General features: G+C 59.7%; 1 protein-coding gene across 1 annotated transcript in view; it reads left to right on the top strand.

Annotated features, from left to right (window-relative positions):
* Positions 1 to 14,136, top strand: part of LOC122126051 (1-phosphatidylinositol 4,5-bisphosphate phosphodiesterase gamma-2-like) — a gene marked incomplete at its 3' end in the record, with an annotated part of 53,012 nt that overhangs the window by 17,566 nt on the left and 21,310 nt on the right. Inside the window, exons 3-4 of the mRNA XM_042700598.1 lie at positions 11,054 to 11,197; positions 13,545 to 13,638. Of these exons, the coding sequence (XP_042556532.1) occupies positions 11,054 to 11,197; positions 13,545 to 13,638 (238 nt within the window). The remainder of the gene's footprint in view (positions 1 to 11,053; positions 11,198 to 13,544; positions 13,639 to 14,136) is intronic.

Raw genomic sequence — 14,136 nt, 5'->3', positions numbered from 1 at the left:
AGGTCCAAACTCCTCCCCCCCCTTCTGTCTCAATAGTACCAAACAAGAGCCAGACACAGGCACAGGTTCAAATCCCAGATTCAGCACTTGCAGGCTGAGTGGTTTTAGACAAGCTTCTTAACTTCTCTGTGCCTCTGTGTGTGATCACACCAGCCTGTGTGCAAAGAAAAGCAAGCAAGCCTTTGACGTGCATTTGAGACGGTGCCGATGCCCATTAACCCCATCTCCTCTCCTTCCTCCTCCGCCTGGCCTAGAACTCGTGCTTAGTCCTCGTTGCTTCCAGCCAGTGTGGCAGGCCTGGAGGAGATGATTCCAAGGCTCTTTTGTTGTTAGTGTTTGCGATGCAAGGCTTGAACTCAGGGAGCAGGGCTCAGGCAGGTGCAGGGGATCTGCGCTGGGTCTAGGGGGCCGGGGACACCAGGACAGGTGCAGTGCGTGAACCGCGTGGCCCAGCCTGTCGGCAGCGTGGGCCGGCTGGGTTTGCAGGCTGCTTCTGCAGAGCCTCCCTTTGCAAGCGTTGACTTAGCAGACACTCAGACCTCTCCGAGCCCCGCTGCAGCCTCCTGGGGCTCCGGCCGGCCTCGGTCGCTCTGTCATCTTGCCGTGGTGGCCGGTGTCTTCCTCCGAGTAGGCCGGCCGTAGGGTTGGTTGGCACGGCCGGGGCGTGATGCCACATCCTGGGAGGACACACGGACGCTGTCCTCCAGGGCCTGGGCCGCTGGAGTCAGACAAGGCGGTGGGGTGGCGTGAGGCCTGCCCAAGGCGCTCTGTGCGTTTGAACTCCTTTCCCCTTGACATGGCTTTCTTTTCTTTGAGTTATGGAACTTAAGAAAAATTAAAAAAAGGCGGGGGGGGGGGGGGAGACAGGCACTGGTGGCTCACACCTGTAATCCTACTTACTTGGGAGGCTGAGATCTGAGGATGGAGTTGTGAGGCCAGTTCAGGCAGGAAAGCCTGTGAGACTCTTATCCAATTAGAAAAAAAAAAAAAAGGCAGGTTGAGCAACAGCAACAAAATGATGCACGTGCTTGAGACCCTGAGTTCAGACCCCAGTCCCGGCGCACGGCGCATGTACGCCCAAACAAAAACCCCGGCAAGATGAAGACGAGAGAGCAGGTGGCGTTCTGAAGCTCGGCCTGGAGCTCCCTGAGGTGAGCTTGGCCGCCAGCCTCTCCCCTCGCACGCCCTGCCGTGGCTTTTTGTCTGTGCTGTGCTTGTGTGGACCCGGAGGGGCACTGAGGCAGGTGCAGAGGGAAGAATGAGCACTGTGAGAGGATAGGTGTGAGTCCTGGCACGTGCTAAGGCCCTGTGGTCGAGGAGCGTGTGTTGTGCTTTGCGAAAGTGGCGGGAAGTGAGTTTGGGAACTCCACGTGTGGCGATCTTGTCTTGACTGATCTTCCCTTGTACTCTTTTTCTTTTCCTTTTCTGAGACCAGGATTTAAACTTGGCATCTGATGCTTTCGCTCATTAGCTAGATCTTTACCACCTGAGCCATGCGAGCTGAAGAGCTCAGGGACAAACAGCATCCAGGCCCAGAGTTCAAGCCCCACAACTGACAAAAAAGTAATATATTAGATGCTCAGTAAGATAAGCGTGAGTGACTTACAGCTGTCACCCAAATCCAGACGTGGGCCACCGCTGCCCCTCCCCCACCGCCATCCCCACCGCCTCCCTCTCCAGCCCGCGCCTCGGTTTCCTTGGTAGGTCACCGTTCACAGGCAGGGCTTTTGTCTTAGCCTCTCTATAGCCTGGCATTCTGCCAGCTCAGCTGATACAGCTGCTACGGTCAGATATGCCCATTTACTGGAACCACCGTGTGTGCGTGTGTGTGTGTGCGCGCATGCATGTGTGTGTGTGTGTATGTGCACACACATGTGCACGCAGGCCAGTCCTGGGGTTTGAACTCAGGGCCTGGGTGCTGTCCTTTAGCTTTTCTGCTCTACCACTTGAGCATCACCCCCATTTCTGGTGTTTTTGCTTTGTTTTTTAACTGGTGAACTGGAGATAAGAGTCTAGCAGACTTTCCCACGCAGGCTGGCTTCGCATTGGGATCCTCTGATCTCTGCCTCCAGAGAAGCTGGGATTCCGGGCGTGAGCCGCCGTGCCGGGTGTAGAAGCTTAAGTGGTGGCACTCTCTGCTCTGGGTTCCTGCGGCGGGTCTGTTTGGTTGTCTAAGAACGGTGCCAGGCCCGTGGGCCTCGGGTGGCTCAGGGCTTTAGCGCCTGTGGGCCGTGCGTGGACATTGTCCGCGCTGTGGGCGGCACGGTGGGCCTCCCTGGTGCTGTGGCCTCCTGTGGAGGCCCACCCTTGCTCACCCCGGGTGGGGAGAAGGAAGGGGTGCAGGGCAGTGCCCAGGGCGAGACCCGGGGCGGGGATCCTGGGCCCGGGCCGCAGACCCTTGTGTAAGGAGGCGTTCCCCGCCTGGGGACCCCCAGAGGCTGGGCCCTGGCCCTGGCCGCCCCCCCCCCCCCCGCCCGGCGCAGGGGAAGGAAGTGTCTCACCTCCTGGCCGCGCTACAACAGGAACTGCACGGCCGCCGCGCTGCCCGGCCTGGGGTTTGCAAAATGCCCGGCCCAGTGGGGAAACGCGGGCGCTAACCACAGCGTGCGCAGGCCAGGCCCCAGCAGCGGCCCCGGCCCTGCGGGCGGCTGTAGGAAGCACTGAGCCCGGTGGTGGTCACCTTGGGGGGGGGGCTCGGCCATGGTCCAGCCTCTGGCTTCACCCCCGAGGGTGGGGGCGGGGCTTGGCCCCCCCCCCCCCCCCGGCCCCCCTCAAAGCCTTCACCGCCCGGGTGACGTGGACAGGTTGGAGTGGAGATCTCTCCTGGCCTCTGCTCAGGCAGCAGCCATGTTTTAGGAAAGGTCACTGTGTCCAGTCCCAGGGGACCCCCCCCCCCAACTCCCTCCCCCCTCCTGCAGGCGCATGCGCTTCTCTGCCTAACTTCCTGGAGAAGTCAGGTGCTCAGTGGACGCGCGCGAGGGCCGGCCCGCTGCCTCGGGGTGGGGTGGGGTGGGGTGGGGTGGGGTGATGGCTGGCTGTTCAGAGCCAGGTGACTATGGAGTAGGCCGGGTGAAGCGCGGGCCTTCCTGTGGGCAGCGCGGGCGGAGGCTGGGCGGGGACGCGGCCAGAGTAGTGGCAGGCAGCCGGGCGAGCAAGAAAGGGGAAGTCCTGGGGAGGAAGGGACTCACACAAGCGGCGTCAGGACCGGGCCTGCACACGGGGCCCTGCTCTCCGTGAGGACAGCCGCTGCTTCCTGACCCTGGCCTTGGGGAAATGCTCATGGCATGTTCAGGGTCCGAGGGGGGCTCAGGGACCTGTGGCAAAAGTCCCTTTAAAGAGCTGGAGCTGGCCGTCTGCCGGTGGCTCACGCCTGTCATCCTGGCTACTCAGGAGGCTGAGATCTGAGGATCGTGGCTTGAAGCCGGCCTGGGTGGACAAATCTGAGAGACTTATCTCCAAGTAAGCAGCACAAAGCTAAAAGTGGCTCAGGTGGTAGAGCACTGCTCTTGGCAAGTCCTAGGACTGATGCATGTGTGCGTGCACACACACACACACACACACACACACACACACACACACACACACGAGGTGGAAGGATCACAGCCTGTCCAAACCACCCCTGCCTATGCCGTCTGGGCTCTCTCCAGGGCTTGGCTCTGTCATCAGCCTGAGGGTCTTGAGCTGACATTGTCCGGCCTGGCCTGGCCCTGGGGCTGAGCGGAGACACCTAGAAACTCCCAGCCTCTTCTGTGGTCACTCGCTAAATATGAGGGCACCCCCCCATCTTATCTGATGATTGACTTTGGCAGTAGGAACCCTGAATGAATACTGTGGTAGCTCTCTGTGGCACAGAGCCTTAACCTGGCTTTAAAGTCTTCAGGAGAGGGGCTGCGTGGGTGGCTCAGTGGTAGAGTGCTTGCCTCTCATGCATGAAGCCCTGGGTTTGAATCCTCAGTACCACATACACAGAAAAAGCTGCAAATGGTGGTGCGGTTCAAGTGCTAGGGCGCTAGCCTTGAGCAAAAGAAGCTCAGGGACAGTGTCCAGGCTCTGAATTCAAGCCCCAGGACTGGCGTAAATAAATAAAGTCTCAAGGAGACTTTGAGCTGGCATTGGACCTGGGGGGGGGGTGCGCTGTGGGCATGCCCCCGGAAATGGGAGCCACTGGACCCATCCTTTGTCTCGGGCATCAGAACCCAGCCAGATGGCCCTGGGCTGTCTCCACCTGCCTGAGCCCACTCCTGTCAAGGTGGCTGGGGATGCTCGCCATCCCGTCGGGTGTCTCCGTCCTGAACTTGACCTTGGCAGGGCCCCGGAGGGCACTGACCTTGGGGCTCAGACCCCAGCCCTTAGCTCCCAACCCCCCCCCCCCCAGCCTGGTTATATAAAAGGGAGTCCGAGGCCACTTCCTGGGGCTTCAGAAAGTGTTCGGCCTGTGGTGGGGGTACTGAGGCCTCTCTGCATGGCTGCGCCTGCTGGTTAGAGCGTCAGGATTGTGGGTTCGGTTCTGAGCCCCCTCCCCCTGTTGTGGATGGGTCCTGAGTGGATAGAGATGAGCTTTGTTTGCGGCAGAGACGGTGAGGAGCCGGTGGCCAGGCTGCTGCCGTCTGCCCTCGGGCCTGCGCTGGACGCTGGGGAGGGTGACGGAGGGCCTTTGAGCACTAGCTTCCGAGGGTGCCATCCTGCTCCGTGGAAAGGCAGAAGGGAAGCCATCTTCCTGGCACCACGCGCTTGGGGTGCCCGCTCTGCCCTCGGCCGCAGGACGGCGGGCAGAGCGCTTCCTTTGCTCTGAGGAGCGTAGCAACTCCTCCATCAGAGCAGCGAGAGCGTCACGTGGATCATCGAGCAGAGCCGTGAGGGCCGTGCCCTGGCACCCGTGCCCGCGCTCCGAGCCCTTCGCTTGGAGACTTACGCAGACGCGTGTCCCCGCTGTGTCGCCGGCATCCCGGACTCCCAGCTGATTTCCTGCATCCGAAGCTCTTTCTCCCGCGCCGGGGATGGGGGTCTGCGCTGGAGGGGCTGGCCGGGGGTGGGGGTCTGCGCTGGAGGGGCTGGCCGGGGGTGGGGGTCTGCGCTGCAGGGGCTGGCCGGGGGTGGGGGTCTGCGCTGCAGGGGCTGGCCGGGGGTGGGGGTCTGCGCTGGAGGGGCTGGCCGGGGGTGGGGGTCTGCGCTGGAGGGGCTGGCCGGGGATGGGGGTCTGCGCTGCAGGGGCTGGCCGGGGGTGGGGGTCTGCGCTGCAGGGGCTGGCCGGGTGTGGGGGTCTGCGCTGGAGGGGCTGGCCGGGGGTGGGGGTCTGCGCTGCAGGGGCTGGCCGGGGGTGGGGGTCTGCGCTGCAGGGGCTGGCCGGGGGTGGGGGTCTGCGCTGGAGGGGCTGGCCGGGGGTGGGGGTCTGCGCTGCAGGGGCTGGCCGGGGGTGGGGGTCTGCGCTGGAGGGGCTGGCCGGGGGTGGGGGTCTGCGCTGGAGGGGCTGGCCGGGGGTGGGGGTCTGCGCTGGAGGGGCTGGCCGGGGGTGGGGGTCTGCGCTGGAGGGGCTGGCCGGGGGTGGGGGTCTGCGCTGGAGGGGCTGGCCGGGGGTGGGGGTCTGCGCTGGAGGGGCTGGCCGGGGGTGGGGGTCTGCGCTGGAGGGGCTGGCCGGGGGTGGGGGTCTGCGCTGCAGGGGCTGGCAGGGCTGTGACCCCCCACCAGTTTCGCACTTGTGCTGGGAGCTGCGTGTGTGGCTGCTCTTCACCTGGGTGACCGCGTGGCCTCCTCCATCTTTGTGGGGCTGTTCTGTGTCTCCCTTCCCCCCCTTTTTTAAACATTCCCATCTTTGTGTGTGTGTGGGGGGTCTGCAGATTTGAACACGTGGCCTTGTGCTTGCTAGACAAGTTCTCTGGCCACTTAAGCCTCCCCTCCTGTTCGTAGTCCTCCCCTCCCCCGGTCGTGTCTCCCGCTGGGATCTTGCTGCCTCTGTCTCCCAGTTGCTGGGCGGTGGCAGTGTCCCCACACCCAGCCTTAACGGCTCTCTTCTGGCCGGGACTCCAGCCATCTTAACTGTCCCTCTCCAAAGCCCCCATTGCGCAGGTCCCAGGACCCCTCTCCCTCTAGCCTTCATCGTTCATCTCCAGGCTCAGAAAGGGCAGGACTAGAACCTTCTTCAGCCCACATCCGAGTCGCCTAGAGTTTTTGTGCCCCGAGGGACTTGTCACCAGGCCAGAGCTGGTGACTTCCTGCCTCGTCTTCCCCAACCCGGCGTGTAGAGATAATAAACAGCCTTGCAGACGGGCATGGGCGTCTGAGAGCCCTCGCTGTGCTGTTGGCGCATGAATGGAGGTTCTGGGAAGGAAGACGGACCAGGGGTTCCTTTAGAAGGTTCTGGAGTCCAGGTGCTTGAAACTGAAAAATAGTTGTCAGTATTCTCAGAACCCTTCTTTGCCTGTTAAGTACATGCACGCGTGTGCGAGTACGCATGCGCACACACACGTACTCAAAGCACAGGGCTGCTGGCCGGCCGAGCTGGCAGTGATGGGGGATGGTCCTTAGTGAGGAGCCCGGCTGCCCTTGTGCGCCTTGCGCTTCTGCGGCCGGGTTCGGCTGGCGTCCCCGCTGCCTGCCGCAGTGAGCCCGGCCCTCCACAGGTGCTTCCTCTGGGTTGATGCCGGGCTCATCAGGAGGCTTCAAGACCATGTATTTCTGGCCTGGCTAGAAATAGCGGGGTGCTGCCAGGACAGAGGCAGCCGAGGGGTGGGGACGTAGCCGCCGGGGTGTGTGGGGGAAGTGAAGAGGGATTTCTGGGGTTCACCACCGTAGTTCTGCTGTGGGAGTGAACATGGCTTCCAGACGGCGTGCGGCCCGGGCTGCCAATGTGGCTCCCTCCTGACTTACTTTCTTTCATTTTTTTGTCCATGGTGGGGCGTGAACTCAGGGCCTCGGTACTGTCCTGAGCTCTTTTGCTCAAGGCTAGGGCTCGACCAGTTTGAGCCACAGCTCCACTTCCGGTTTTTGAGTGGTTAATTAGAGAGAAGAGTCTCACGGGGATTTTTCTTTCCTGGGCTGGCTTCGAACCACGATCCTCAGATCTCAGCCCCCTGAGAAGCTAGGATGACAGTTCTGAGCTACCAGCACCCGGCCTTCCTGTCTTTCTGATTGGAACAGGAATGTGTGCTTGATATTAAAATGGCTTTTCTTCCTTCTCAATAGTGTGTATTTCTTTTTTGGGTTTCTTTCTTCCTTTTCTCCCTTTCTTTTGTTGGTTTGTGTGTGTATGTGTATTTGTGTGTGTGTGCTGGGGCTTGAACTCAGGGCCTGGGTGCTGTTCCTGAGCTTTTTTGTCCAAGACTAGCACTCTACCACCTGAACCACAGCTCTACTTCTGGCTTTTTTGGTGATTAGTTGGAGATGAGAGTCTCATGGAACTTTCCTGCTCTGACTTTGAACCGTGATCCTCAGATCTCAGCCTCCTGAGTTGCTAGGATGACAAGTGTGAGTCACTAGCGCCAAGCTAAAGGCCAGGTCTTCTAGATTCTTCCAAAGCTGAGAAAGCCTCTGATCACCCCCAGTGCTGGTCATCCAGCTGGAGGAGGTGCAGCTAGCTAAGTGCACAGAGCCCCAAAACCTTGGCTCCTGGAGCAGTGCAGGGTCCCGGGTCAAGAGGCGGAGCAGAGACCAGTGGTCCCGGCGCCGGGCGTGGTGCGGGGCCCGTTGTGACTTCCTCTGGTGCCACACCAGTGGAGGAGATCGCACCTGAGCAGACCACGAGAAAAGGGAGGGCGGGAGGGGACCTGCCCGGCCCCCACTCCCCCACGCCGGCGGGAACAGAGCCTCTGGTTTGCATCTCGGCCTCTGGACTCCAGGATTTCTTTGTGGGCTTTGTCCTCCCTCCTCAGCTGAGCCCCAGGACTTCGCCCCAGCGCCCCTGCTGAGGCGTGCACACTGGGTCCTGTAATTCTCCTGTGCGCAGACGTGTCGGCTTGCACAGCCTGCCCCCCTTCCTGGGCTGGAGGGGGGCACCCGGCACCCAGCACCCGGCACCGCCTCAGCCAGTGCTGCGAGGACTGAGTCAGCCGGGAGGATGGGGGCCTGGGTGAGAATTCTGAGCGTGCGTTGTTTCCTGTTGTGTGAGGCCGATGTTGAGGTTGCAGGCATGGACCTCCGCGGGGTTGATGAGGAGAGAAGGGGGGTGGGGAGGAGCTGTGTGGGGAGGGCCGGAAGAAGGGGGGCAGCTCCAGGGGCAGTGAGGGGGTGGGTGGCCGGGCCTGGGGAAGCGTGCGGTGGTGCTGGGCCTGGGGTGCGCTGTGGCCAGGCAAGGCCGTGTCTGTCGCTGTGTTATCTGGCTTCGTCAGGCAGGAAACCCAGCTTCTAAGGCTGCTGCGCAGCAGCTACTGTGAGAACAAAGTCATCATAGTGACGTGCGCACTTGGCAGAGAACCCGGACCCCCCCCCCCCCCATGGCTGCTATTATGGAATTGGTGGGAATCTCTGAAGACTTTTTTCTCATGTGCTTACACATGTGTGTGCATGTACAAATACCGGACTGATATGTTCCTGAATATGTATTGGACAGACACATTTTTTTTGAGGGGGGGAGAGCCTATGTTCCAGCATATTCCGTGGATATAAATGCTGGGTTGTCCATGAATCTGAATGCCCGGAGTCCTCAGCACCGCCTAATGCCATAGAAGGGTCTGGGAGGGCGCGTCTCTCCTGAGAATGGGGCCTCATAACCCCCTAACCTTGCAAGCAGGCCAAAGCCCAAAGAGCACCAGAACTAAGGATGAGGCCATTATGTCTGTAAGACCTTCAAGGGCCAAATACAAGCAACAGATGTCTGGCTTGCAGCAAAAGCTTAAAGGGACAGCAGGCAGATAGGCCATGTTCAGGGACAGAGCACCGAGGACGCGAAGAGAGCCGTTCTTCCCGGCTTGACCTAGAGATTCAGTGTAGTCCCAGCCAAAACCTGATAGGGTGTGCGTTTATCTATCCTCAAAAGTTCAATTCCAGGGGCTGGGAAGGTGGCTCAGTGGTAAAGCGCTTGCCTTGCATGCATAAGGCCCTGGGTTCGATTCCTCAGCACCACATAAGCAAAAAAGAAAAAAAGCCGGAAGTGGCACTGTGGCTCAAGTGGTAGAGTGCTAGCCTTGAGCTGAAGAGCTGAGGGACAGCACCCAGGCCCAGAGTTCAGGCCCCACGACCGGACCCAAAAAAAAAAAAAAAAAGTTCAATTCCAGCCCGGCACTGGTGGCTCACGCCTGCAATCTTAGCTACTCAGGAGGCTGAGATCTGAAGATCGCACAGCAGGAAAGTCCATGAGACTCATATCTCCAATAACTACTCAGGAAAAGCTGGAAGTGGTGCTGTGGCTCAAGTAGTAGAGCACTAGCTTTGAGCAGAAAGAAGCTCAGGGGGGCTGGGAAGGTGGCTTAGTGGTAGAGCGCTTGCCTTGCATGCATGAGGCCCTGGGTTCAATTCCTCGGCATCCCATAAGCAGAAAAAGCCGGAAGTGGTGCTATGGCTCAAATGGTAGAGTGCTAGCCTTGAGCTGAAGAGCTGAGAGACAGCACCCAGGCCCTGAGTTCAAGCCCCAGGATTTGTGGGGGAAAGAAAAAAAGCTCTATCCCCAAACACCTTATCTCTAAGAAAGGAAAAACTCAAAATTCCCTGCTCTGCATTCATCATTCTGACTTCTGACACCAAACATGGAGGTTCCCCCCCACCCCGGCCCCCAGCACACAGTACCCCAGTGGATGCCAGCTGACTCAGTTCAACTCTGATACCACGTTCCATTCCACAGGCTGTAAGATGATGACCCACATCTCACCAGCCCCAGGCTCCTGACTGAGCAGCTACAAATTGGGGGGGGGGTGTCACAGAACTGCCTCCCTTGGGTTGTGTACATTTGCTAGACAGACTCCCAGAATCCTGGAGAACACTGGCTTATTGGCAAGAACAGCACAGACAATGTGGGTTTGGGGGAGGCCCAGGGCCAGGTGTGGAGGAGGGTACCTGGCTTCTGTGCCCAGCGGCATGCCCGCCGTCCCCCAGAAACCTCCCTGTGTTGGGTTCCTATGAAGGGTTTGCCTTGTAGGTTGAGGAAAGCACAGGCCAACTCAGCCTCTGCCTTTGTCCCCTCCCTGCATGGAGGGAGAGGGCTGGGAAGGCTGATGTGGCTTATAGATCTCTGGTTGGATGCTCAAGGGTGTGAGGAGTTGTGTGCTAGGAAATTTCAGTATAGATGTGAGTGGCTCTTTTGCTCACATCTGTGAACCTTAGTTACTCAGGAGGCTGAGATCTGAGGATGGGGATTTGAAGCCAGCTAGGAAAGTCCAGGAGACTCTTATCCCCAATGAACCACCAAAAAGCCAGAAGGAAAACTGGCTCAAATGGTGGAGCACCATCCTTGAGTGAAGAAAGCTCAGAGATAGAGCTTTTGTGAGTGAAGGTAAAAGGTCATCAAGGTCAGGAGGACCTCGCGTGACACTCAGGGGGCCTTGTGGTTCACCTGTTGTCTGGTAGAATCTTCTCCAAGTTCCATTACCAAAGCGTACGGTCCTTGTTTAATGTCTGCATCTCTGGAGAGGAAATTGGGAAATCCCAAGCCCTTTTATCAGCCACCTTTGCACTACTGGGATAAAATACCCGAAAGAATCAACTTGAAGGAAGAAAAGATTGATTCTGGCTTAACAGTCCCTGATCACCTGGCTCCACAGCACCATGGCGGAGGGGAGGTGGTGGAGCAGAGTTGCTCACCTCATGGTGGCCAGGAAGCAGAGAGAGGAAGGGGCAGGGTCAAATGCACCCTGTAAGGCCACGCCCCCAGCCACCTCCTTCCTCCAGTGGCCCCGCCCCCTGGAGGCCCCATTCAGTCATGAAGCCATCCTGGAGGAATCCATTGATGAGATCATGGCCTTCAGCATGCTGTCACCACTAAAGCATGTAGACACTGGGACCAGCACCGGATTGACCTTCCCCACACCAGCTCTGGGGACACGCCGTTTGCCTCCGGGGCTGTGGGGGGCTGTGCACCCAGGTGCCACCGCTGCCTTCTGATCCGCCCTCTCCTGCTTGTTTCTTGCAGTGGACATCATGGAGATAAAGGAGATCCGCCCGGGGAAGAACTCCAAGGATTTTGAGCGTGCGAAAGCTGTGCGCCACAAGGAGGATTGCTGCTTCACCATTCTGTACGGCACGCAGTTCGTCCTCAGCACGCTCAGCTTGGCAAGTGGGTGCACGTTCATCTGCTCCTCAGGAAGTTCTTCACTGGCCAGTCTCCACCCTGCCCGGCTCCCCCCAGGCCTGGGGTGGGGTGGGGGAGGGGCGGGCGTTCAGTTCTAGCTGCTGTCCAGCTGTGTGGCCTGGGGCAGCAGCTCAGCCTCTGAGCTGCAGGCTGCTTGGAGGTGGAAGGGGGGGAGTGGTCATGCCCACCTCACTGGGAAGGTGTGAGGAACATTCCACCTGTCCGCCTTTGGGTGTAGAGAGTCGATAGGTGGTAGAAGTGTGCTCACTGCAGGCCAGGCTCTCCAGACACAAATACCAGTTGCAGAGCTTGCCTGGCAAACGCCCATCTGAAGGTACTGCCTTGAGATCTGCATGTGCACACACACACATACACACCACATGCACACACACAGTGCATTATGAGATCTTGTATGCACACCCATGCACCACCCACGTGTGCACACAACACATGAGATCTTGTATGTGCACACATGTGCATACAGCACACACACATACAGCACATGCATGAGATCTTGCATGTGCACACAGCACCTTATGAGGTCTTATATGCACACAGGCACATACATGCACGCAACACATGCATAAAGACAGTATGCAATGCATATGTGCAACATATGTGAATACACAACACAGCGCATAACACACGTGTGTGCACCCAGCATACAATGCTCCCTGCACATACATGTACACACTACCATGTGTCACAAGGCACATGCACAGCACTAACACACATACCACATACCACACATGTGTACACAGGACACACTGCAACCTGCACACATATATGCATTCACACAACACATGCACACTCATACCACACATGGCAAGTTACAGACTCATGGCAGTACACACATGCACACACAACACACATCCATGTGTACACTAGCAGCAAACATAGCACATCCCACACAAAGCACATGAATCACACAACACAAAACATGTATCACAACACAGTAGTTATACGCAGCACAATATGTGTTACACGCATGCACACACAGCCACGCATATACGCAGCACATGTATGTCCTTGGCAAGGCTCAGCACACACATGCACACGGCGCACATGTGGACACATGGTGGGTGGGAGGCTGACTTTGCTGGAGAGCAGGTCAGGCGGAGCCCGGAAGCCCCCGGGGCTCTGGGTGGGGAGCCCAGGGGTGCCCGAGGTCGGGGTCTGAGTGGCTGGCTTCAGTGCACCTCACCTGAGGGTTGCCCTGAGCCCCAGACCTGGACGGAGACCCCAGGCCCCAGGCACTGCTCTGGGCACACTGCTTCTCGGGGCCTGTTTTCTCCACACTCTGTGGCCTTGGCCTGCTGGCTGCAGAGTGGCAGCTGCCTGTCCCAGAGCAGGGCGCTTCCCTCGGGACAGCGGCGCCTGCTCCCTCCCAGCCCCCTCCCCGTCCACTGGAACCAGAAATCCTGCAGTTCCCTGAGGAACTATTGCCATAGGGCCATGAGCTCCACCGCTCGGTGACAGGACCAGAAGCTCCTGAGATCCGGATGGCCACCCGAGGCATCCCATCTCCACGCGTGTGGCCTGGAGCCATGTTTCCTGCTGTAGGGGTGTGGACTGCAGGGGGGAAGGGTGGAGGGTCCTGGGCAGATTGTCCTGGATGGGCCGGGGCCTGTGCAGCCACGAGGTGCTTCTCAGAGGACATTGAGGTGGTACCTCAGACAAGGCGATGAGTGGGGGGTGGCAGGCGGGGCGGCGCGGGCGGCGCGGGCGGTGCTGCCCCCACCCAGGCACGGGCTGCCCACCTAGCGTGACCCGGTGGCGGTCAGGGGTCAGCGGCGCGGCTTCACGCTGTGAGTCGGGAGACACCCGGGGCTCCCCGGGGAGCGTTTCCTTGTGACCTCGGCACTTGCGGGTGGGGTGAAGGCCTGGAGTGTGACTCCCCGGAGGGGTCAGGCGGGGGTACCCGGCGTGGAGCCCAGCGCCGGTGGACGGTGGGCGTTTGTTTGGAATCTCGGTCCACTCTGGTGGCCAGCGCACACAGCGCAGCCTCCGCTCGGTGACGCTGCTGGAGGCCGGCAGGGCCAGGCGGTGGGGCGGGCGCCGAGGGTTCTGGGGACGCCCCCCTCGGTTTGCTGGGGCCGCCTTCCTCACGGTACCCGTGCCAGCGAAGGGCACGGCCCCCTCTTTACTTCGCCTGCACCCCATCGCCTCTCAAGGCCCCATCTCCGAATGCTGTCATGCGGGGTTGTGGGGGTGCGGGGGCTTCGGCCTCCGGCCACGGGTGGCTGAGGGTGGACTGTTGGGAACTCGAAGCCCGAGAGGGGCCCAGATGGCCCCCGGAGCTCACCCCTCCCCCCGGCTCCCCCCCCTGCAGCCGACTCCAGGGAGGAAGCGGTGAAGTGGCTGTCTGGCCTGAAGATCCTCCACCAAGAAGCGCTGAGCGCCTCCACCCCAAGCATGATCGAGAGGTACCTGCGTGCTCCCCGCCCTGCCGCCTTGGGGGACACAGACCGGGGTGGGGGGAGGTGTAAACGTGGGGCTTCGCATCTTTGAGGCTCATCGAGTATCTGGTATACAGTGGTGCTCAGTAGAGGTGGTGGATTCTCCTGCTGTGCTCCCTGGGAGGGTGTGTGTGTGTGTGTGTGTGTGTGTGTGTGTGTGTGTGTGTGTGTTGGGGGGAAGGGATTGGGGTGAACTCAGTGAGCCGAGCCTCTTCCCTCTGCCCCATTTTCCTGATTGGTCTGGGCATTCGTGACCCTCGGTAGAGGGAGTTAGAACTTGATGAAATCTCCCCCCCTTTTTTTTTGGTTGGTCGTGGGGCCTGAACTCTGGGTCTGGGCGTTGTCCCTCAGCTCTTCAGCTCAAGGCGAGCGCTCTACCACTTGAGCTACAGTGCCACTTCTGGCTTTTTCTGCTTATGTAGTGCTGAGGAATCAAACCCAGGGCCTGATGCATGCGAGGCAAGC

The sequence above is a fragment of the Dipodomys spectabilis genome, unplaced genomic scaffold, assembly GCF_019054845.1.
Source record: "Dipodomys spectabilis isolate Male_0828 unplaced genomic scaffold, ASM1905484v1 ptg000273l, whole genome shotgun sequence".
NCBI classification, from domain to species: Eukaryota; Metazoa; Chordata; class Mammalia; order Rodentia; family Heteromyidae; genus Dipodomys; species Dipodomys spectabilis.
Note: the sequence above shows the minus strand (reverse complement) of the source record. Positions and strands in the feature narration are given on the sequence as shown.